The following is a 22896-nucleotide window of genomic DNA, read 5'->3' on the forward strand; positions in this document are numbered from 1 at the left end:
CATCATTAGCAAAGGGTAATTATAGTCTGAAGCACACAATAATGTACCATATGTGCATTAATCACAAATGTATAACTAAACACCCAAGCAATTTTAAATTAATTTGCTGCAAATTTCAGTCTGGATAACTCTGAATTAGTAAAGAAAGGTACCGTTCATTAGAAATGCTACAAAGCAGCTGAGAAAAGGTGTCTTTCAATACGCAAATTGTTCATTACACCCACCAGGAAATGTGAAACTGTGAATTCTGTGGTGCAAAAAGTTAGGAAAGTATACAATATTATAAAGCTGAGATAGACTGTGATGACATCAAATATATCAAAGAGAACAACAATTTTTTTCTTGTATAGCCCAAAATCACACAAGAAATGATTCCATGGACTCTAACAGGCACTGTTTTTTGACACCCCCTCAGCCTTGACACCCTAAAAAGACAAAAAAAAAAAAAAGCTCCCAAAAACCCATCTGGGGAAAAAAATGAAAAAAAAAAAATCTTTGAAAAGATGATTCAGAGAGAAATCCCCTTGCAGGTGGGTTTGGGAGAACAATGGGTGTCACAAAATAGGGTACAGTATATACAATACACAAAACAGAACACAAGTAATCAACTTCACAAACCTAGATGTCCAATGTATCATTGCCACATCAGAAATACAATACAACTGTACAGACTACTTTGTTCTTGCACAACGCACTTCACAAATTGCAGGTGCAGAGCACTGAGACAACTGTTAAGACAAAATCATTCATCACCATGTAAATGTGCCTCATCTAAATGGACAGGTCAGTGCTGTCTCTTAGGAGGAGGCCAGCATGCAAATAATGCACCATTAATGAACTGGCAAATACCTTCACAGCTGGAAACAATGTCAATGCTGGTCACGAACATTTCTTTATGGTGGAAAAGGAAATCTTAAAGGGTTGTAATGCCCCAAACCAAAGACTATGTATAGTGACTCAATGATAAAAGTAAAATAATCTATAAGGCCATTGCCATCTCAGTCATTATATGGCCACCTACTTGATTATACATCTAATAAATCCTGTTTTGACCTGAGGCACAAATTTTCTCTGTCAGGGAAGAGCCATTCTGTTCCTGTCATAGCTGACACTGGTAGATTCTATAGTGTAAGACATGCAACTATTCCTGTGGCACGCGGTGGATGCTACTTTGAGTTGGTATTTCCCACATTTCTGTTATAAATTATTTTATATCTCTCTGTTTCTGTTTACATTGTATGTGGCCTTCATCTACAACTTGGTAAGCTTAGCAACAAATATGATGGTACTGTAAAAGAACATTAAAAAGCAGGAGAGCCAGTCTACCAATTTTCTATGTTAAAAGTAATGTAGTATGAGTACATGGGGACACAGGTGTAGATCTGGTAACGTCTTGGGCAAAAACACACACGTGAGATGGTTCTAAATCAAGAGATATTACCTAGTTATCAGGCACATTTTCTGTTAATGAGCATTTGTCTGTGTTGCTGGCGTACACATTAGGAGCATGTTGATTTAGACCATGTCCACATCCACCCCAAAAAAAAAAAACTCCCATTGGTTCTTACTCATGTTCTCAGTAGCCAGTGCCACTTTCTTAATTTCTGAAGTCTGTCACAGAGTGACATTCAGGTTGTTCAGAGGACATTCAAGTTAGAACTGAACTATCTGTCACTGCTGTAACTCTACTAGTGCACTCCTTGCAGATTTCTGTTGAACTACATAATGATACCATTTTTCATTCTGTATTCAAGCTAGCATTAGAGCCTGTTATGTTTTCTTTGCGCCATTTGCTTTATTGTTTTTTATCTTCCTGTCAATACTTCAGCCTTTCCAACAGGTGGGGATACCTAACATATAGTCTATCACAACCTAGTTCGAAATTTCAGGTAGAAGAAAACCTTACATTAAGAATTTCTTAGAGAGAACCAGACAGAGGTCTTGAATATCTCCATGGTCTTATAAACTGAATTCATGAAATTAGAAAGAAGAAACCCCCCAAAAAAATTTGAAAGTAAACTCTGTCTTGACCCCTAAGTGATGAACCTGGCCAGTCCAGGTACACACTTACGTTGCTCTGTATTTGTTATGACATTTAATTTTGAAAAGTAATTTCTTGGAACTTTTCATAGAACATATAATTTTGATCTCCAGCTCTTCCTAAAATATTATATTCTCCCAGGATGTCCAAGTGGGTTGATGGTGTATGATGTTTGATGACCAGACTGTGTTCCCTTTGTTTTAATCTGGTGAAGTGGTAGTGCCATTTTGCATTTTATTTTTATGGCCCTCACAAAGTTACTGATGTAATGTTTTTATTTTGTAATTCACTGATCTTGCAAGTGTCATTGATTAGTTGTAGATTTATTCATATATATTTGTTGCTAATATTTTTATGCTTTTTTTAAATTCTGATTTAGGTAAATTGAGTTTCAAGACCATGTAGTTGAGGGATTCCAATGTGCAGACTGTATGAAGTTCTGCAGTGCTTTGTTTTTTGAGGTCTTCTCTCCATGCAGCAGAGGATGAGGGATTGTCTGAGTTTGGCTCTCCAGGTTTGGATCATTACTTTTCTGTTCAGCTGAAAAAGGATTTTAAGAGGATATTCAGAATGTTAACATTATAGACATTCAGCCATGTCAGGAGTTGTGTTTTGATGGTGTGTTTCTTTGTTAACTGGAAAAGAAAAACACTGTCTTTTATTTTATTTAATTAAATTGTACATAACCTGATTTGGTTATTTTCAGATAGATGATGCCGATTGTGTTTTCCAGATCCTCATTACCTATGGTGAGGCACTCCCTATTTCCTCTCACTTTCACTATAAAGCCATATCTTTGATCAATCACAATGTCAAACTTTTTGTGACTTGTTTCTCCTTTTTGATGGTCTTCTCCTATCATATTAGAAATCAGAGTAAATCATTCTGTCTATTCATCTGTACGGATAAGCTTTTTACGGTGTATCTCCATGCAAGCATGTCCCAAACTCCATATCCTTTTCAGCTTTCCCAAGGTACACAAGTCTGAAAAGTGAAAAAAGTCAGGAAATCTAATATGGCTTTGTTTTCCTTTTACAACAGGTAAATGAACAAACACACACATAAGTAGACTTTGATAGAGTCAGGGCTTGTTGGAAGTTGCTACTTCATATGTTATACTAAAGAATAAAATGCACTGTTATCTGGAGTTTCAGCTTAGAGAAAGTAGGGAAAATGTTTTTCCCAAGGGGGCCTGGTAATTTGTATTAAGTTGATAAGCAAGGGAGCCTCAGGCACAATCATAAATTAAACAGGAAGGCAACTAAATTAAAATCCTGAAGATAAGCTGATAGGTGTAAATGGAACAGAGCAGGACTCAAAGAGTCAAACAATTTGAGAAAGAAAAGGAGAAAAACCAATTGGAAGCTTCGGAAGGCTTGTAAGAGTAAGGCGCTTACTCATTTTAGAACTAGATACATAGAGGTAAACATTATTGTCATTTTTTCCGTGTTGTCTCTTGGCCCCTGCTCATGCACAGACCCCCAAAGTCATAATACACAGCAGCTGTACTAAGTCACTGTCCCTCTTTAACCTCATCAGGCATAAATCTTTCCCTCATTTTGTTGGTTTGCACACACATGATGCTGAAGCTGTATGCACTGCACTTGTGTTATTAGGCTGTCAGATTTCTATGGAAGAGTTAATGCAAATTTTTTGGTTTAGCCTCTTGTAATGAGGTGGAATCTAGAGCTTGGACTCCAGCTGAGACAGGTATTTGATGTGGAAGGCACAGAAACATTTCCCTGCATGACTCGCTGTTGTTTTGGTGTCAGATTTGTCATATGGAGAGAGGTTTATTTGTATTATCAGAAGACAATGCTGGGAAGGGAAGCGACCAAAGATAGAGCTGTAGAGGTTTGGAATATATTGCATTTTTTAAAATAAGCTACTTATTATTAAGATATTTTATAAAAGAATCTTCTCTTTTGTATCACACATTACTATTGGTGCACTTTTGAATTTGCACCACGAAGTAAATGTGTTTGGGGCGAGGTTGTATAACATTGAAGTTTTTGCAAATGCCAGCAAACTGGGAAAGTTAAACAAAGCATCTCAGATAAAGATGACATATGCACAACCAATCTTGCAGTGTATAATCCACCTTTGGGAAAACTAAACTAAACTGCACGTTTTTAGATTTACCTCTTAACACTGTACCTTGTTTAACTATTTTTACAGCATAAATTCTGTTTCCTGTGAAGTACTTACTTTTATTGGTCTATGACCTGAAAGGAAAAAAATGATGAACTGGAAATAGATAACTTCAAAAGATATTTTCATTTATTTATGGATCTATGACACATACAAGAGCTGTGAAATATTAGAGGTACAATATAAAAACTCTATGTGGTAATATAAATGTATGAAATAAGCATAAACATTTACATTTAAAAGTACAAGGATGGGAGAGGGCATCAGTGACAAAAAAAAAGCATTGACACCTTATCCACAATTGTTTCCTGCTTTGCACTCAGTGCTGCCAAATAAGGCTTCAAATCATCTGATTATATAATTGAATTAAGCAAGTTTTCAAATGGAAGGGTAGTTGAAATTGCAGACAGGGAATCCTCATGCAAGATATGTGCACTCAGAATATTTTCAAGGAAGCCAAATGTGCACAAACATAGTGCCATTGTTACTTAAGTTAGCCACAAAGAAACAGGAAAAACAACAAATCTACATCCTATTTGGGTCTACCAGAATGTGGCTTGATCCCCTGTGTATTATGTTGGATCACTTACCTATTTGCCAATCAGATTCTTATTTTGTCAACTCTCATCTTTTAGTGTTTCAGCCAACGTTGACCTTATGTTGAGCATTCATCCAGTTTCCGTTCGTAAATTGCCTTTTACTGAAATTTATACTTAATCCCAGAGTCATTACTGAAATACCCCTGTGAACATTTCTGAGCCCTACATTTGCTCCAGGACACCAAGTAACAACTTTCTTTAGCCACACCCAGTGTCCCCAAACCCTTTGCTCTTTTGTGGGGCTTAAAAAGGCTGGGTTACCCATATAGTACTAGTACCACCTGATGTATTAAGGGACAGCACTGTGACATCATTTTCTCCTCTAACTGGCCTCACATTCACTTTCTGTGTAAACTTCAGGGCTTCTGCAGAGCTATCGTATCTCTATCTCCCTGAGGAAACATTTCTCACTTAAGCCCAGGCAGCAACTTTTAACTCTCTGCCACTGATTTCTCTGCGTAAACCAGAGCACATACATTGTGTACCAATACTGCACACAATCACTGCCATATTGATGACCTATTCTGCTTCTAGTGTGGCTCACTCTAGCATGTAGAAATTATTTAGGACATTAGACTTCTCTGTTCAAAGCTGTAGTATCCTTGTCCCTGACTGCTTTTAACCAGTTGGGCAAATATATCCATTCACAGTGAATACAAGGTATATAAATAGAAAAGTATGAGAAACAAAAATGAATGTTTGTTTGAAACAGCTCATAAAAATCGGCAATAAATGTATTGATAGTATATATAGAAAGCAACACATGCTATACTATTTCAAAGAAATGGTCTGTCAGCCAACAGGTACAACAGTCTAGTTGGACAGTTTTGGGCATAAGCAATATCAAGGGTCTACAAAGGACCTTAAATATGCTAGAATCCACCGTAGATTAAGTAGAAGTAATCTGAAATCTAGTTTGGACAAAAGAATGACTCTATAGGATATCAACATAGTCTAGTAAAGGAACGTGGAAGGCACAGGGCTCAAGTATGTGTGCCAGCGTGCAGACAGAAGTTTAGCCATTTTGTATTCTTCTTTTTAATAATAGGCAAAGCATAACCATTCATGTGCGAGTTTATTTTCTTGTTTAAGGAGTACAGTGAAATCTTTACCTGCATGTCAGACCAACATGGAACATGTTGCCACTCTCTGGCACCATGATCAGTAAATAAAACTAGTCAAAACTAGGCTTCACCTTCAAAATCTGGTGTGATACACTGCTGTTCTGCCAGCCAGTGACAAAGGCAGTATAAGCTGTTGCCTAGGAGGACACAGATTTAAATCTAGGCTGTGGAATATATGATTTATGTTGTTGCCTAGGGTGTATTGCCTTTTTGGGCAAAAATGGGTTACTTGGGCATATGGTATGTCCAAATCCATTTTGACAGTGCAATGTTAAGATGATTGCTGCAGAAAGTGAATGCTAGCACAAGTGGTATGTTAGTATGGCCATAAAATTAATTTCATTTTGAAGCTGAAACCTTGGGAGGGATTGTAAAATATAAGGTCACACATTAGTGCGTTGTGAGCCATCTAGGGCAACAGTTGTGCTGGAGTCAGCCCGATTTCTTAATCTGTTAAAAATTTATGCAAGACCACACTTGTGATGAAATTATTAGTTATTTTTTTCTGACTGCTAGTAATGCCCGTTCACTAAGCAGAGCTACATCCCAAGTCACTCCTGAAATGTAATAATGAGAAAAGGTGCTAAGTGTTTGATCTGAATCTCTGACAGTAATGCTAGTGAACTCCAAACTTTGCTTTGTTTGCTAACATTGAGCTTTACCTAATTCTATAAAGCACGTCTTTGCTATGAATCCAGCATGAAAGACTTTGATCTTTTCAGTCTTTGTACACAGTGATTACCAGTCTTACTGTTTTGTGAGATTAGCAATTTCATTATTGTATAGAAAAAGAAAAAGAAAACTGAAATGTAATTTTTAAAACCAAGATCTTGTACTGGACACGTAGGCCATTAACTACTTTCAGAAGTTATATGCTTTAAAGCAGAATTGATACTCAAACCACATCATCATATGAACATTGAACATTCTAGGGAACATCAATGGGGAGTATTTCAGGAAACCATTTACAACAGACTCAGGAAGGAAGCAGGGTGCCAGGAAATGGGAGCCAGGCCATGGAATGGCAAGGTAACTGGCATTGGGTTCACAGATTTACTTTAGCTTAATGTCAGGCTGTTGTGTATTAAAAGAACACAATGTCTATAACATGACCCAGAAATGTTTATCTCATAATGATCATTGCACAAATTTGCCAAATAATTGAGTAACATTCTGTCCATGGCTAGTTTCTGCCTGTTTCCCGTTGTAGATGGAAATATGTGCCAGGTACCTACATTGTATCATTTTTAAAAAGTAAAGCTTAAAAATGAATCAGTTTCTTATTTAAATCATGCAAATTATTTTTATGTTTGGTTGCTGCCAATTTCTTCAAAATATGTGCATTTGTTTTAATGGTACATTGGGGAAAACCTTTGATTTACTGTAGGTGTGGAAGGATTTTGGACAAACAAGGCCAAAACATTTGATGGTTTTCATTTCATCTTTGCTTATTATCCAAAGTAATAATTTTCTCGATTAGGACATTTCAATTGCTTTCAATTAGCCTCCTTTGTGAACAATGAATAAAACACTGGGGAGAACACAGGGGCGATTTATATCTCAAAAGAACAAATGAACAATAAACTTTGAAACAAACCTTTTAAAGCCTAATGTTCAAATTTTAAAATCATTGATTGAATTCCAAAATGTTTTATCGTAGAGCAGAAAAAAAAGGAATGTGCAACATCTTGAGTCAGCAGCGGCTACAAGCCCAAAGAGCTCATCTTTAAAGCGTATCAGTTACAGCCTTTTATTTATTCTTTGTCATCTTCAGTCCAGTCAATAAAGTTGTTTGGATTTTCCATTCCACTTCCAGCCTAGCAGCAAAGCAAACTGCTTCAGTTTATCTTTCTAAACTCCATCTGCTTATCGTTAAGAGTCTTCATTTACTACCTTGGAAAGAGTGAGATGTTCAAGAAACAATGGCTCTTTCAATAGTTAGTCTAAACACTTTCTAGTGTTATAAGCTTGTTTAAACCAAAATGAATCAAGCGGCAGGCCAACCTAACATCCAAGATTTTTTTTTGTAAGTGGAAAGAACTTTAATTGTCGTCTTTGTTATTTAAAACAAAATTGCCATGCAAAAGAAATTACATTTTTTGAAAGGTGGCTTTTCAATCTTTTGCTTATTAACTTTTATCTAGTATCATCACATTGATCTTAAAATGTAAAGGTGCTGCTTTTGTATCATAAAGGGTAGTAGTAGTATTAATTTTACTTCATGTGAGAAGATCCAATATAATCAGAATGTTTTACTTTTTTATGTATTGGCTTTTAGTTCTTTCTCATTTGTTATTTGCAGTTCCCTCATGTCTGATGCTTCAGACATGGACTTTGACCCATCAAACTGGACTAAGTGGGTTCAGAAAATTGATGGGTGAATGGATAGATTCTTTCATAGTGAATATTTTCCTAAAGCCTATTATGTGCATTGTTTCCTCCTTTATCCATTTGTAGAACTTGGGCCTGTGCAGGTAAACAGCTTTATTCTGGGTGATCCAATGAGCCATTGACAGAAATTACAACTACAGGTTTGTGCTGGGAAGTGTAACTCTTTAGCCATTAGGTGACAACACTGTCTGAGTGTGGGATAGTGGCTGTAGTGTATAAAAATTTAATTTATTTCATTGAGGCTGTAATCAGCAGCATTACAGTATGTGCAAAGCAGGAACTAATTTTGAATGGAACAGCAAACAGTCACAGAGAACACTCAACAATATGTCCGCAGTCACTCATACTGACCAGTTTAGCATGAGACTCACTTTTCCTTCTTTCCAGTTGAGTCAAGATAAATGCTATAGAAGAGGAGAGAAGCAGCACACCCTCAATACTGTTGTTGTCCACATATTAAAAAGAAGGACATAAAACATTTGAGAAAGTTCAGAGAGTGCATATAGACTGATTATGATAACAGTGTTACCATGTTTAAGGTGTTCTGGGAGGAAGAGGTGGGCCCAAGTGGACAAAACCCGGAGGTGATATCAGATGGAACAGTGTCAATAATCCTTTCTGAAGAAGGAGAGGGAGAGAATTTGTTAGTTCACAGTGACACCTGTGTTGGTGGAGAATTGCAATCATCCAGGGCTTCAAGCTGTTTCCCATGCATGTGACACTAAGCAGCAGCAAGGAAAAAAGCTTCCCACATAATGAGATTTTCCTGTGGAGAAAATACAGTGATGTGCATGGTTGTGTCTTCATGTGAAAAATACACAGCATGTCCCAATTAAAAAACAAAAAACACTGTACTTCTCCATGGTGATCTGAAAAAAAATGATAAATAGAATTGCATGGATCCAACATCATGGATTCCAATTTCATGCCCAGTTGTTGCCTATGTGGATTTTACTTGTTTTCCTCAGAATACTTTAATTTTCATATCACCTCAATAAAAAGATTCCGGTTAGGAGGATTGGTGACATTATATTGCTATAAGTGTGAGCATTTCTGTGTATGTGCCCAAAGGTGAACACGCACCTAGTCCAGGGTCTTTCTTGCCTTGCTCCCTTTGATTTCAAGTTGGTTATTCAACTAATTACAAAGATTACAGATAGTGGAGTGAAGTATTCCAATTATCTGTGCTTACACCATTGTTCTTTCTAATTTATATTAATAACATAGATTCTTATATTGTTGATAAACTTCTGAAATTTGCATATAAAACAAAAATTGGTATGAGTGGTAATACTGGGCAGTCCATCATGTAGTCAAAAGGAACATTAATTATAAACACAGCATAGGTGAAACTTACTTGCGATAATCAAATTCTGGAAAAGATGTAGGGTTGGTTTACCTTGAGGCAATGTTTTTATTCTCAATTCAAGGACAGAAGCAAATTAAAAGGGGAAAAAATAAGTTACAGGCTTAAAACTGTTGAATAAACTGTTACACTGCTACAAAAGAGACAAACAGCAGTGGATGCTGTATAGAAAAGAGCAACCAAGTGCAACCTGGGACTATAGGACTGGTCCTACTGTGACAGCCAAAGGTAATTATTGTTTTTTTTAAATCTTAAGCAGAAAAGGCTGTGTGGGGGCCATGTCCAGGTCTTCAGTTTTCACAGAAATCTCTAAGCTCAGCTGATCCAACAGAATTCTTTCAGAAAAACAGCAAATACTTCAGTGAGACTCTAATATAGATGAACCCACAAAAATGTATTACTTGGTAACATTAGTATCATATAGACATGTAGTCTAAACCAGTGTGCAAATGAACTCTCACGATTATTTATTAATCTCACGAATGCTCAATATAGACCCCTTATGTTAGGCTGCATAATTCTGTAGTCTAAGTCAATCCCCGATCTTTAATAGCATATCACCATCCTGGGCTGACACTGCAGCTGTACTGCATTCCTTAATTTCTTCAAGTGACAAAATCTAGAAAAAAAATAATTTGGCTCATAATAACATGATTCATATGAAACTTAGTTGCTGAGTTTTTTTCACTTATTTTCATTTTTATTTTGAGTTTTTAATTAATTATTATCACTATGTTAATAACTATTATTATTTTTGAGTGTTGATTGATGGAGAATGTATTTCTGTAATTGTTTTGTGCCTTTTGTTATTTTTGCATTTATTATTTATTTTTTTCATTTTATTTTTAAATAAAATGTCATAATGTTGTTTACTACAATTTTGTATAGTTTTGTTGTTAGATACACTGCTAACACATGCTGCCCAGAAATTATGGTGTCTGGCGCCATTGCTATTTAAGATGCTGGTGCTTTATCTTCTTATCAACGGTACTGATATTCTAAAAACCTTACATTGAGTAGCAAGTATAAACAGTAATTACTGGTTTACGTGTTGGGTTTTGGTGTAATGATCTGACTGACCTCTTGGCATTTTACATTGATTTTGTTCCTTGATTACGTGCGTTTCCTTTCATCTCTTGGTCCACCGGTCCACTCCCAGTGTTTCTTTTTTCCCTGCGATTCTTTATCTTAGTAGAACATAAACTTGGACCAAAATCAAAATTAATTACGTGGAATTGATTTTGCCAGAGTAAGAGATTTTACAAAAGAAACATGTATCAGTATTAGAAACTATAGAGAGAAGTGCACAGAGAAATTGTCAAGTTAGAACTTAAGTTAAAAGAAATATTTTCAGGGACCCCAAATATTAAAATAAGTGAACCTAAGAAAGTTAAAAAAAGAAAATTGAGTTAAAAAGAAAAATACAGTTAGGTCCATAAGTACAGTGACACAATTTTCATAATTTTGGCGCTGTACACAACCACAATAAATCTGAAATGAAGCGATCATTATGTGAATGAAATGTAGACTTTACCAGCTTTAAGGGGTTTAACAAAAATATCATATGAGCCATTTAGGAATGACAAACATTTTTCTGCATAGCCTCCTACTTCCAGGGGCTCTAAAGTGTTTGGACATTTGACTGACAAGCTGTTCCATAGCTAGGTGGAAGCAGTTCCCTCATTATTTTATTAATTATTAAGCAGGTAAAGGTCTGGAATTGATTCCAAGTGTAAAATTTTCATTTGGAAGCTGTCGCTGTGACCTCTCAATATGAATTCCAAAGAGCTGTCTATGCTAGTCAAAGCAGTCTATCATTAGGCTGAGAAAACAAAACAAACCCTTTAGAGAGATGGCAGAAACACAAGCAGTGCTCAAATCACCCATTTGGTACATTCTTAAAAAGAAGGAATGCACTGGGTGAACTCAGCAACACCAGAAATTCTGGCAAACCACAGAAGACACATGTGCTGGATGATTGCAGAATTCTGTCCTTGGTGTAGAAGAAACTCTTTACAACATTTTGCCAAGCCAACAACACTCTCTTATTTCCAAAGTCCACAGTCAAGAGAAGACTTCATTAAAGTAAAGACAGAGGGTTTACCACAAGGTGCAAACCACTGATACACCTCAAGTATAAGAAGTACAGACTTTGCCAGAAAGCAGTTTTTAAAAGCCTGTCCAGTTCTGGAACAGTTTTCTTTGGACAAGGAAAACTAAGATCAATATATACCAGAATGTTGGAAAGAGAACAGAGAAGAGAAGAAACGGCTCATGATCCGATAAATATCACATCATCTGTGCAACATGGTGCAGGCAGCTTTCTGGCAAGAGCATTCATGGTTGCAAATGGAAGTCAGTCACTAGCGTTCATTGATGATATCACTGCTGGCAGAAGTATCAGGATGAGTTCTGAAGTGTATAGGGCTATACTACTGCTCAGATTCAGACAAATACTACAAAACTGATAGGACAATGCTTCATAGTACAGATGTACAATGAGCTAAAACATTCTGTAAACTAAGTGGTTTTCAAAACAAAGTAATGGAATATAGTTCAAATGACAAGTCAATCAACTGATCTCGATCCAACTGGACATGCATTACACTTGTTGAAGACAAATCTGATGGCAGAAAGTCCAACAAACAAGCAGCAACAGAAGACAGCTGCAGTAAAGGCCTGGAAAATTATCACTAGGGTGGAATCCCTGCATTTGAAGAGATGGCCGTGGGTTCCAGACTTCAGTCAGGCATTAACTGTAAAGAATTTTCAACCAAATATTGAAAATGATCATTATATTTATGATTATGTTATTGTTTTTAGCCCCTCAAAATAGAGGGACCATGTATAAAAATGTCATTCCTAAACGGCTCATACAATATTTTTGGTAAACCAATTAAATTAAAGCTGAAAGTCCATCCATCCATCCATTATCCAACCTGCTATATTCTAAATACAGGGTCACAGGGGTCTGCTGGAGCCAATCCCATCCAACACAGGGTGCAAGGCAGGAAACAAACCCTGGGCAGGGTGCCAGCCCACCGCAGAAGCTGAAAGTCTACACTTCAAATACATCTTGATTGCTTTGTTTCAAATCCATTGTGGTGGTGTACAGAGCCAAAATTATGAAAATTGTGTCACTGTCCAAATACTTATGGGCCTAACAGTAATCGGCACCTTTCTTGTTTTTTTTGTTTTTTTTTTGCCGTTATTTTATCAATATGGAACATTTTTAAATTCTACATTAGTAAACAAAGTGTACAGTCTGGCATGTGTGGTACTGAAACCTCTGCTAAGTGATTTGTGGACCACAAGCACTAGAATATTTCTGATTTTAGAGTGGTCCTCTTGGAAAAATGGCTCAAGATATATTGGTCCTTTCTGTAAATGCGTTCAATTCTTTTTTAATCACCCTGTATAATCAAGGATAGCACAGCAAACTAAGGGGACTTGAGGAAGCAATTCTTCATTTAGAAAGCCACAGATCTTTGCTAAATACTATGGTGTCATGTAGTTAAACTGAAGACCCTTTTAACTTTTGTAAAATATCTGAGATAACCTAACTAACCAAGTGAACCTGATAGTCTCCTTTGGTTTGTCAAACTTTTTGTATTTTTATTTTCTCATGTATATGTCAGAGCACTTTGAAAAGTAACAAGATGAATGCAACACATTATAAAGAATTAACTGAATTTAGCACAGTGTTCAGCACATTATTAATAATTAATTCATGAATATATATTTGATTGAATCCTGATAAAAAAGTATTTTTTAAAGTTATTTTTCTGTGTTTTAATTCATTTATATGCAGTATACATCAATACCATAAATAATTTAAAATGCACAACTAAACATTACAGTTCAGATATACTTTAGGTGCGTGTAGCTCACAGTACACTAATTGGTCAGGAAGAGTCCTGTTGTCTTTATTTATGATTAGACTGAAGACTTACCTGGCTGCTGCAAATGCTAAGTGTTCATTGTCCATTTTAGTTTTCAGTCTGTATATTCTGAATGAGGCATTTCTTAATATTTTTTCCAGATCTACTGTAAGTGACTGCACCTTTCTGCACTTCTTTATGGCTGTTATTATCTAACAGTCGAGGTGTACATTTGCTTGGAGAGTATTTATATTTTCTTTAGCTGCTCATTGAAAGGACCTGTGTTTAGCACATGACAAATTGTTAATATGGTCTGCTTAATGTGATGCTTGACAGAAGCGACTCATCACCACCCCCAAAATTAAGGTGCATGACATGCAATGTGTCACCATTAATGTAAGCACCTTATGTATGCAAAAACTATACATAAAAAGAAACATAATTAAAGTATTTTGGAGTTAATGCTTTAAGAATTTCTGCTTGTGTTTAGTCAGTCACATCTCCTGTCAAATTTGTTTAACTTTGTCCATAATGAATGCTTTAGGGCATTTGAGCATAACAAAAATGTGAAGTGAAGTATGAACTTTCAAGCACGAAAGTCAGTACTGTAAAAAATGAACATTTTAAGCAGAGAACACTATTGTACACCATTCTGTTTTTGTTGTGCAATTGATTAACATTTTAGCAAAATCAGTTAAATTTATGAAATTAGAGTATATGACTTCAAAACTTATTCTTTTATGTGTTAAAATTCTTTTCATTGTGTCTTTAATACTCCATCTTGGATTATGAAGTTGTTTTCAATGTATGCCTACTGTTCAGTGGTGCTGCCTTCACAGCTCGGCTGCTTTAAGTAGTCTGAATATTCTCAAATTTTCTCCTACATCTCAAACACATGCATGTTAACATTAATTGTGGTCTCTAAACCGACTTGGTGTGACCAAGAGTGAATGTGCTTTGTAACCATCCGTGGTTTTATTATAAATACAACAGAAACAATACTGGGATATATGCATTAATTTCCCAGTCATCTTAATCAGATTCAAATTTATCAGATGCTGGTACCTTTTCTAACTTCATTAGTTGCAAGGCAGGGACCAGCCTTGAATAGGGTGCCAGTCTGTTACAGCACAAATCTGCTTACACTTCCAATTTTGGTATGTTTAGTCTCCAATTAACCTAACCTAGCTCAACAGTGAAGTTGAGATGCACTGTTTAGGGCTGCTTTCTGCCTTGCGCTCAAAGCTGCTTGAAGACATTGTTTTCCACTACTTTGGATTGGACTGAGTTGTTTTTTGGAAAACTAATCAATATATTTCTTGTACAGTATTTATTTTCAACTTAGCATTTGTTGAATTAAATATGTTTCACTGTTAGAAAAATCAGTCTAATTGTTGGTTGACTTTGCAGGTAAATATACTTATCATTGGTAACTCTATTGTGTCCCAGTTTCTACTTCTGAGTTATCTTCTCATAAATCATGCTGTGCCCAGTCAAGGTACTCAAACTGCTCTGTTTTCAGTACTCCTCTTACTTATTCCATGCACTGTATGTCATTACATTGTTTAATTCCTTCTAGATTTATTTTAATTTACTTTTTGCTAGCTTCTTCCCTTCTTAGGTTGATTTACAATAACCCTGATGATTTGTGAGTGTTTTGCTTTTTCACAGAAGTGTGATCTAGAGCTGAAATCAACATAATTTAAGCACAGATCTTCAGTGTGCTTTCTAAACTTTGTGTTTCTGTCTATTTCTTTTCTTCTTGAAGTGGTTTATTTCTAGTTCGTTTTCATTTATTATCATGCGTACAGAACACAATGAGATTTTTACTTGCATCTCCTACAAACTAGTAACAGTCATATAACTCAAACAAGAATGAAAACCAGATCATACTTTACATGCTTCATCAAACAGGTACAGCAGAATTAATTATAAAACATAACTGTACTTACTCATTAGAAATTTCTGCGATGGAAGACATAGCATTAAAATAGTTCGATAAATTTCATACTGCTGATTCATTTAGCAGCCATATTCCAAGAATAAAACTTTTAACAGTGAACATGCCTAATTAGACAAAATATTCAGCACATAAAACATTACAATTTTCAGCTTGTTGTTAGTATTAAAACAGGCCTGTTTGCAGATTTCTTTGGGCCTGTGTATGTTAATTCAGACTATGGATTATTTCACTTTAATCTTTTATTTGAGTACAGTACTCAACGTTTTTTTTTATTTTGTCTTTGCAGGTCTTTGTATTTTGTCATGGCCTTCTTCAGCTGTCTCAGCTTCTCTACAGTTCCTATATCAAGAGCACTATCACTACCATTGAGAAGCGATTTGAGTTGAGCAGCTTTTCTTCTGGTTTTATATCGAGCCTTCATGAGGTGGGTAAACTCATAATCAGGATTTTAATTCTTTACCCCGTCTGCATCTACAATTGTTTAACAAAGACTTCATTTTTGAGAGAGGATCTTGTAATGTATTAATCATATGGACACTGGCTTGCAGAAGATTATAAGAAACCTCAGTGGGTCAAGCTGGTGACTGTTGGATGCTACATTTTTATAGCCTGTGCAAAGCTTACGTTTATTGAATTTATCAGTGCATGCTCCCAACCCCTGTCTCGCCCTCTTTCTCCTCAAATGCAGAGAAATGTATGTGCTCCCTCACCAAATTAGAAATTACTTTAAAAAATATTAAATGAGAGGAATATAAAATTAAATCTACAGTGTAAGAATAAATACTTTCTGGCCTTACCAAACTTTCAATATTTTGGCATCCTAGCTAGTTGGTTGATCTTTCACTGCCTGCACTCTCTTACACTTGTTTTTAACCTTTCATGCTACAGTCCTGCCAGGAATCTCCCCTGACTCCCCTTCTGGTGTTTTCCTAGAATCACTACAAAGGGCATGGACCACTTTGCGAAGGACAGAATGCAATCATCTCTGCCATTTCTTTGTTTATATTTCTAGCTTACTGTACAGTTTTTACATTTGTCTTCTCTTTAGTATTAACTGTATTATTCCTGTTCTTCCTTTCTTGCTGCAGTCTTTCAGAGAAATGACATGACCTTCAGGTCCCCAGTGTCTTTTATATTATTCAATGGTTCTTACATTTACAATTTCAATGCAGTAACTCAACAAAATGAGCAACAAAACTCTATGCTTCTTGGCCCAACACACACATTCTGTAACGTGTTATGATTGGGCAAACTTTATTCATCTTTCACCTTAAATAATTTTTTTCCTACAGGTTTGGAAAAATTGCCTGAAGGTTGTTAACCTAAAATATTTCATTACTGATTTTTGTATTTGTTTTATATTTAACTGTGTTGCCATTTTGTTACTCTGTTGCCACAACGTGAAAGCACATTGCGAGGTACACAATCCTGAAAATCAAATCAAGCAATATCACTAATGCAGCAGTTTATAAGGTGATGAAACTTTCTTTGTGATGTCCAAGAGTGTTTGAAAAACCTCTCTAAGACTTTATTATGCCTTCTCTTCTCCTTAACCTCCTTAGTTTTATGTTTACCCCATAAAAACAAGAAAAATGTTATTACATGTAACAGAAACATATAAAAACCAAAACTTCAACATAAATACACAAAAAATGTATGTCTAGTGTCCACTGCTGTACTAGTGCAGATTTAGTACACGTCCTTTGTGTGATATGTTTTGAAACAGCCACCAATGCATAGGCAGATGTTGCAATTAGGACAACTGAAGCATTTTTCTTTGTGCACTTTTCCTTATAATATTTTTTCTGTTGCTTGCTCATGAGAGGGCAGGATAACAGTACCTGATCTGCATGATCAGTGCGTCCCTTGTATTATTGCAGGCTACCACAGTGAACGGAACCACAGGCTTAGTGACTTCCACATTTTCCCCTATATGAACATTGACAATTGCCGCATTGTGAACAGTGCTTAGGGGCTAACATCTTGCTGTCTTTGCACTCGATCACAATTATTTTGCCTTTTTACCATGCAGGTACTGTTGCATCATGCTGAAACTTCATGTGCCACAATTCACCAGGCATATCACAACGATACAATTGTACATTGAGGTATCATAAACCAGCCTCACTTTCCATGTCAGCATCTGATGACCAATTCACACTGTCATCATTGATTTGAGCAATGGTTCAGTTTCAATTTGTTCTAAAACTGCCTTTATGGCTTTTCTTTTGCCATAATGTTTTTATATTGGCAGCTCTACCCCATTCGTGAATATTAATACGTTACCTTAGAGTGGTAAAACACATAGAAATATTCATGATTTTATGCAGTATGATATTATTTCATCCACAGCATAGTAGCAGAATACTCTCCTGAGCATTATTCAGGCTTACAAATATGAAATAAATCATTAAACGTCGCCATGAGTCAAACTCTTGCCTGACCGTAATTGCATTGAATTTCACACCCACTTCATGATCTTGGTTAATACCAATGAGTTTAAAAGTTCTCAACTTTTTGACTTCTCACTTCTTCCTTGTTTTTTCTGACCTTAAATTTTGTCTTGTGTTTTTCTTTTAGAGGCCGTTCTAATCCCTTTACAATTTTGCCCCTTACTTTGTTTTTTGACTTTGTCCCTATTCCAGTCCTTCTTGTATTGCCCACATAGCCCACCATTGTTTCAACTCTTGGTTAAACAGAGCATGCCCTCTAATGGTAGTCTTCGACTTATACAATTTCACTCCCTTCCCATGATTCAAGTCATTTTCCTGTTTGAAGGCTCTTTTTCCCCTAAAAAAGTACCCTTTATGTTCAACTGATGCTCTGTAGTTAAAGCCCTGTATACAGACATCTCCCAAATCACAAACAACTCCTTTATGAAAACTATGAAGAATGTTTTTTAATCATCTTTCTTTTTTCTGTGAAACTATTCCAGTTACCAAGATTGTGTCCAGAATGATTTTTAAATACATGCTGCTGACTCATCTTCAGAATTATCCAAGTACAACTGGATAAGGGTGGATGTTTGTGGTGTGGCTGGATGTTGGTGATGCACAATCCTGACACAATCTCAAAGCTTATGCTGTGTTCACTTGCTGGGCTTTAGTCAGCTCTAAAAAAATTGTGAAAGATTTGGTAAAACCCAAAATGATTGAAAGGCAATTTATTTGAATATGATTATTAAAGTGATAAAGCATAGGTAAACATTATATTAAAAAGGCAAAATGTCTTATTAGGGTTTGTTTTTAAGGCTAATTTAATACTTAAACTAATTCTGTTAAACTATCCATCCATCCATTGTCCAACCCGCTGAATCCGAACACAGGGTCACGGGGGTCTGCTGGAGCCAATCCCAGCCAACACAGGGCACAAGGCAGGAAACAATCCCGGGCAGGGTGCCAACCCACTGCAGTCTGTTAAACTATTCTTTCTAATTAATTATTTTTTGGATTTAAAAGGAATATTTTTTTAATAATTTTTTAAAATTTAACATGCATTTACAAAGTACAAGCTCATACGATTTCCTTTTTTTATTTGTCTGCAGGCTACAGATGTTAGCAGACAAAGACATAAATGAGAAGTTTCCCTTTTTTAATTTGTTTCTTTTTAGTCATTTTTGATCTATCTATCTATCTATCTATCTATCTATCTATCTATCTATCTATCTATCTATCTATCTATCTATCTATCTATCTATCTATCTATCTATCTATCTATCTATCTATCTATCTATCTATCTATCTAATTGTATATGTGTATACTTTTTTACAGGTTGGGAATGCAGCACTCATTGTGTTTGTGAGTTATTTCGGCAGCCATGTACATCGGCCACGAATAATTGGAATTGGTGGACTCATTATGTCAGCAAGTGCTCTTTTACTGACTTTACCACATTTTTTGTCTGAGCCATATCAATATTCTTCCAGTCCTTTTGGTAAGAGGAGTGACTGTCTGTTCTTCTTACTACATCAAATTAATTTTATAGAGACCTTTCATAGGTATGCGGTATATTTACTAATTTTCAGAGTACATTTCCACTGTGTTGACTGCATAAAAATAAAGCTGTACTGTAATGCCAGTGCAATAAAAAATAATTTTGTCAAATGTTCAGCAGAAATACCAATTAATTCCACTTTGGATAAATATCTCTCTCACTATCTAGGAGCTAGATTTAGTATGTTTGATGAAGAATCAATGCTGAAAAACATTTTTATTAAAAATTGAAATTTCGTAGTCCAGACCCTTTTACGAATGTGTAACTGCTTATTTCTAACTATCTAAAGGCTTACAATGCTTATAGTGTGTTGGCTACCTAAACCAATCTATTGGCTTCTGTTTTTTCTGGTCGAATGAATTAATATGAGTTTTTCTTTCATTTTCATGCATGTTCTTCAGAAATTCAGCTGCACTTTTTATTGAATTAATTTTATTCAAATTATTTTGAATAAAATTTCAACACATAAATTTGTATGACTATTCGTGGCCTAAACCTGCATACGTTTGCTAAGTTTTAAGACTTTTGTTTCATTGTTCTTTTATTGTACTGTTGAACACCATTGCAAGACCCTGGGATGAGATGCAATATTTTATTTAATTAATTCATACAGCTAATATTTGACTAAACAACAGAATTTTCTGAAGCAAATAAAATGCATGCCATGATTGTGAAAAAATTACATTAGTAATACCAAATTTATCCTTAACAGGTATAGGCAGCACCTAATGGTTCTCTGGTCTGTTGTTGAACTCAGAAGTGATTTCTGGTTTTACCAGAAGATATTCGGACAATTACAAAGCAACATCAGGCCACACACCTAGACAGTCTAAAGTTAGAAGAAGTCCCGGCTAGATGCCAAGGCTCACTGACAGGAGAAATAGAGTCCAGGGTTAATAAAAGAAAGAGTCATGACATGTTTTGTTTCTCATCTTTTTTTCTTTGTGATTGAGTTTTACCTAGTTTGTCCATCCCTTGTATATTTTCTTTTAAAGGAAATTCACACCTTGTGATACATTTTATCTGGATCTGTCTAGGAACTATTTTGGCTGTGAATACATTCAAGGAGGGTCCTCTAAATATGCAATGAACAGTAGTTTTTGTATAAGGAAGTACATTATATTTAAGGAGACTGCCCATGCTTACACAATTTTAGTTGTTATACTCTGCAGTGAAATTATATGAGTAGTATTTACTTTGTTAATAAATTCAATTTTCAAAGCAAATTATATCTATATGTGTTTTTGAAGCTTTGAGGTTAAAATGCCTCTCCTTCTCTGCCAACATTTGCTGTGCTTGTTGGGGCAAAGAATATTTGCCAATGAAGTGCAAAATTCTGGGTGACTTCCAGATGCTATTCATTTTTCTTACCAAAGAACAATGCTGCTTTCCGGACGAACGTCTTTTAGAAGTTGCGATAATGGCGTATTAGACCTTCGATTTGATGGGAAACGTGGGTCAGCACAGCTGGGAAATCAGGAATGCTTTGTTGAGAATGGAAGACCTGGCAGTGGTCCTATTTTCTTCAGATTTAAAGCCATGACTATAAAAAGATTATGTTAATTTGAAATGTTACTTTAGGAAGAACATAGTTTCTGAAAAACAGTTTAAATGACATGACATTGTCCAGAATGACATTGGAGTAACCTTAGACAGAGGAAAATGATAACAGAGAATTGATGATGGAGTAGAATTCTACCTTGAACATGATGCTGCAGGAATAGGTTATGAGACTGAATTATATGGGCTTTAACTTGTATGTATGCATGGTGAATTCAGTCACTCATTGGCTAAACCGTATTTAATCCATATTTGTTTCCCAGGTGACCAAATGGCATGATCTAACTATTGTCTGATGTCTAAGCCACTCAAATGCAAAGTCTAAAGCATTGTACCTGCTCTAGAAATGTACTTTACAGGGTTGATTTTTCAATCTATTTTTGACTTTAAGAGGAGCAAGTGTACTTTAACTAATAAAAAAGCAGCACACTTTTATAATTATGCTAAACTGTTGTCTGCTCCACACACAGACACACACATTCTGATGGAAGATGTGGCAAAATATACACATGTCCTTTCCACCCAATTATGCCCACACTATTCAAGAATTTCAATGAAATAGCTATATACATGGGTGATATGTAACCCAGTGGTTAGTTCTGCTGCCTTAGTGCTCCAGGGGTTCAGATTTAGGCCTGGGTTCTGGAAGTTTGATTATGTGTGGCATGTACTCTTATTTTCCACTCATATTAAGGTTTTTTGACACTCTAAATTTCCCTGCCATGAGTGAATGTGAATTTGTGTAATTGTGCCCATTGGCATTATACAAAGTTGGTTCATTTCTTACACTCAGAACTTGTGGGATAAGCTCTACAATCCCAGGAGCCTAAGGGTGTGATTTACTGTTGTTTGATATTGATACTGTTTATTGTATTGAAAACGTATTTGAGAACCTAATAGAAGCAGACTAATTTGAGTTTGCTCACTTATTCATGTTCCTAATATTTACAGACAATACTTTAAACTTTGGGCAGCACGATGGTGCAGTGGTAGCGTTGCTGCCTCGCAGTAAGAAGACCTGGGTTTGCTTCTCGGGTCCTCCCTGCGTGGAGTTTGCATGTTCTCCCCGTGTCTGCGTGGGTTTCCTCCGGGTGCTCCGGTTTCCTCCCACAGTCCAAAGACTTGCAGATTAGGTGCATTGGTGATCCTAAATTGTCCTTAGGTTGTGCTTGGTGTGTGTGCCCTGCAGTGGGCTGGCGCCCTGCCCAGGATATGTTCCTGCCTTGCGCCTTGTGCTGGCTGGGATTGGCTCCAGCAGACCCTCATGACCCTGTAGTTAGGATACAGTGAGTTGGATAATGACTGACTGACTTTAAACTTTATTTTAGAGTTAGTTTAATTGCTATTATTAATGAAACTTTTATAATTTGACACATTGTATGGGAAACATGGTATTGTTAAAATTTCCATACGAGTCTCTTCTATCTCTGTGATATTTCACATAAAATTGATGTATTCCACTCATATGATTGATAAGTAAGTAGGATTATCACAGACATAGCTGTTTAATTCAAGATTAAACAAGTGACTGACATAGAGGCCTCATAAATTGAATTTCTCATTTGAGAAAGATAACATAAGTTATGTGGTAATAGTTAGCAATATTTTAATAAAGTGCAGTATATTTTGAAAGAAGATGACATGACTAGGTATAGCAGTGACACAGTGCTAAGTGCTGCTGCCTTACAGTTAGATTGCAACTTGGCTAACTTCTCACTGTGTGTCTTTGTAGGTTTCTTTTCCACATAGTTTGTTTTTTCTCCTGCATCTCAAGTAGTATGCATGTTTTGACATTAAGGTTGTATGGTATACTGGTAATTAAAAAA

General features: G+C 35.9%; 1 protein-coding gene across 1 annotated transcript in view; it reads left to right on the forward strand.

Moving 5' to 3' along the window:
• The window catches only part of LOC114646541 (solute carrier organic anion transporter family, member 2A1), a 120326-nt gene that overhangs the window by 42151 nt on the left and 55279 nt on the right, over positions 1–22896 (forward strand). The window contains exons 2-3 of the mRNA XM_028794771.2: positions 15803–15940; positions 19288–19450. Of these exons, the coding sequence (XP_028650604.1) occupies positions 15803–15940; positions 19288–19450 (301 nt within the window). The remainder of the gene's footprint in view (positions 1–15802; positions 15941–19287; positions 19451–22896) is intronic.

Source organism: Erpetoichthys calabaricus, chromosome 2, assembly GCF_900747795.2.
Source record: "Erpetoichthys calabaricus chromosome 2, fErpCal1.3, whole genome shotgun sequence".
NCBI classification, from domain to species: Eukaryota; Metazoa; Chordata; class Cladistia; order Polypteriformes; family Polypteridae; genus Erpetoichthys; species Erpetoichthys calabaricus.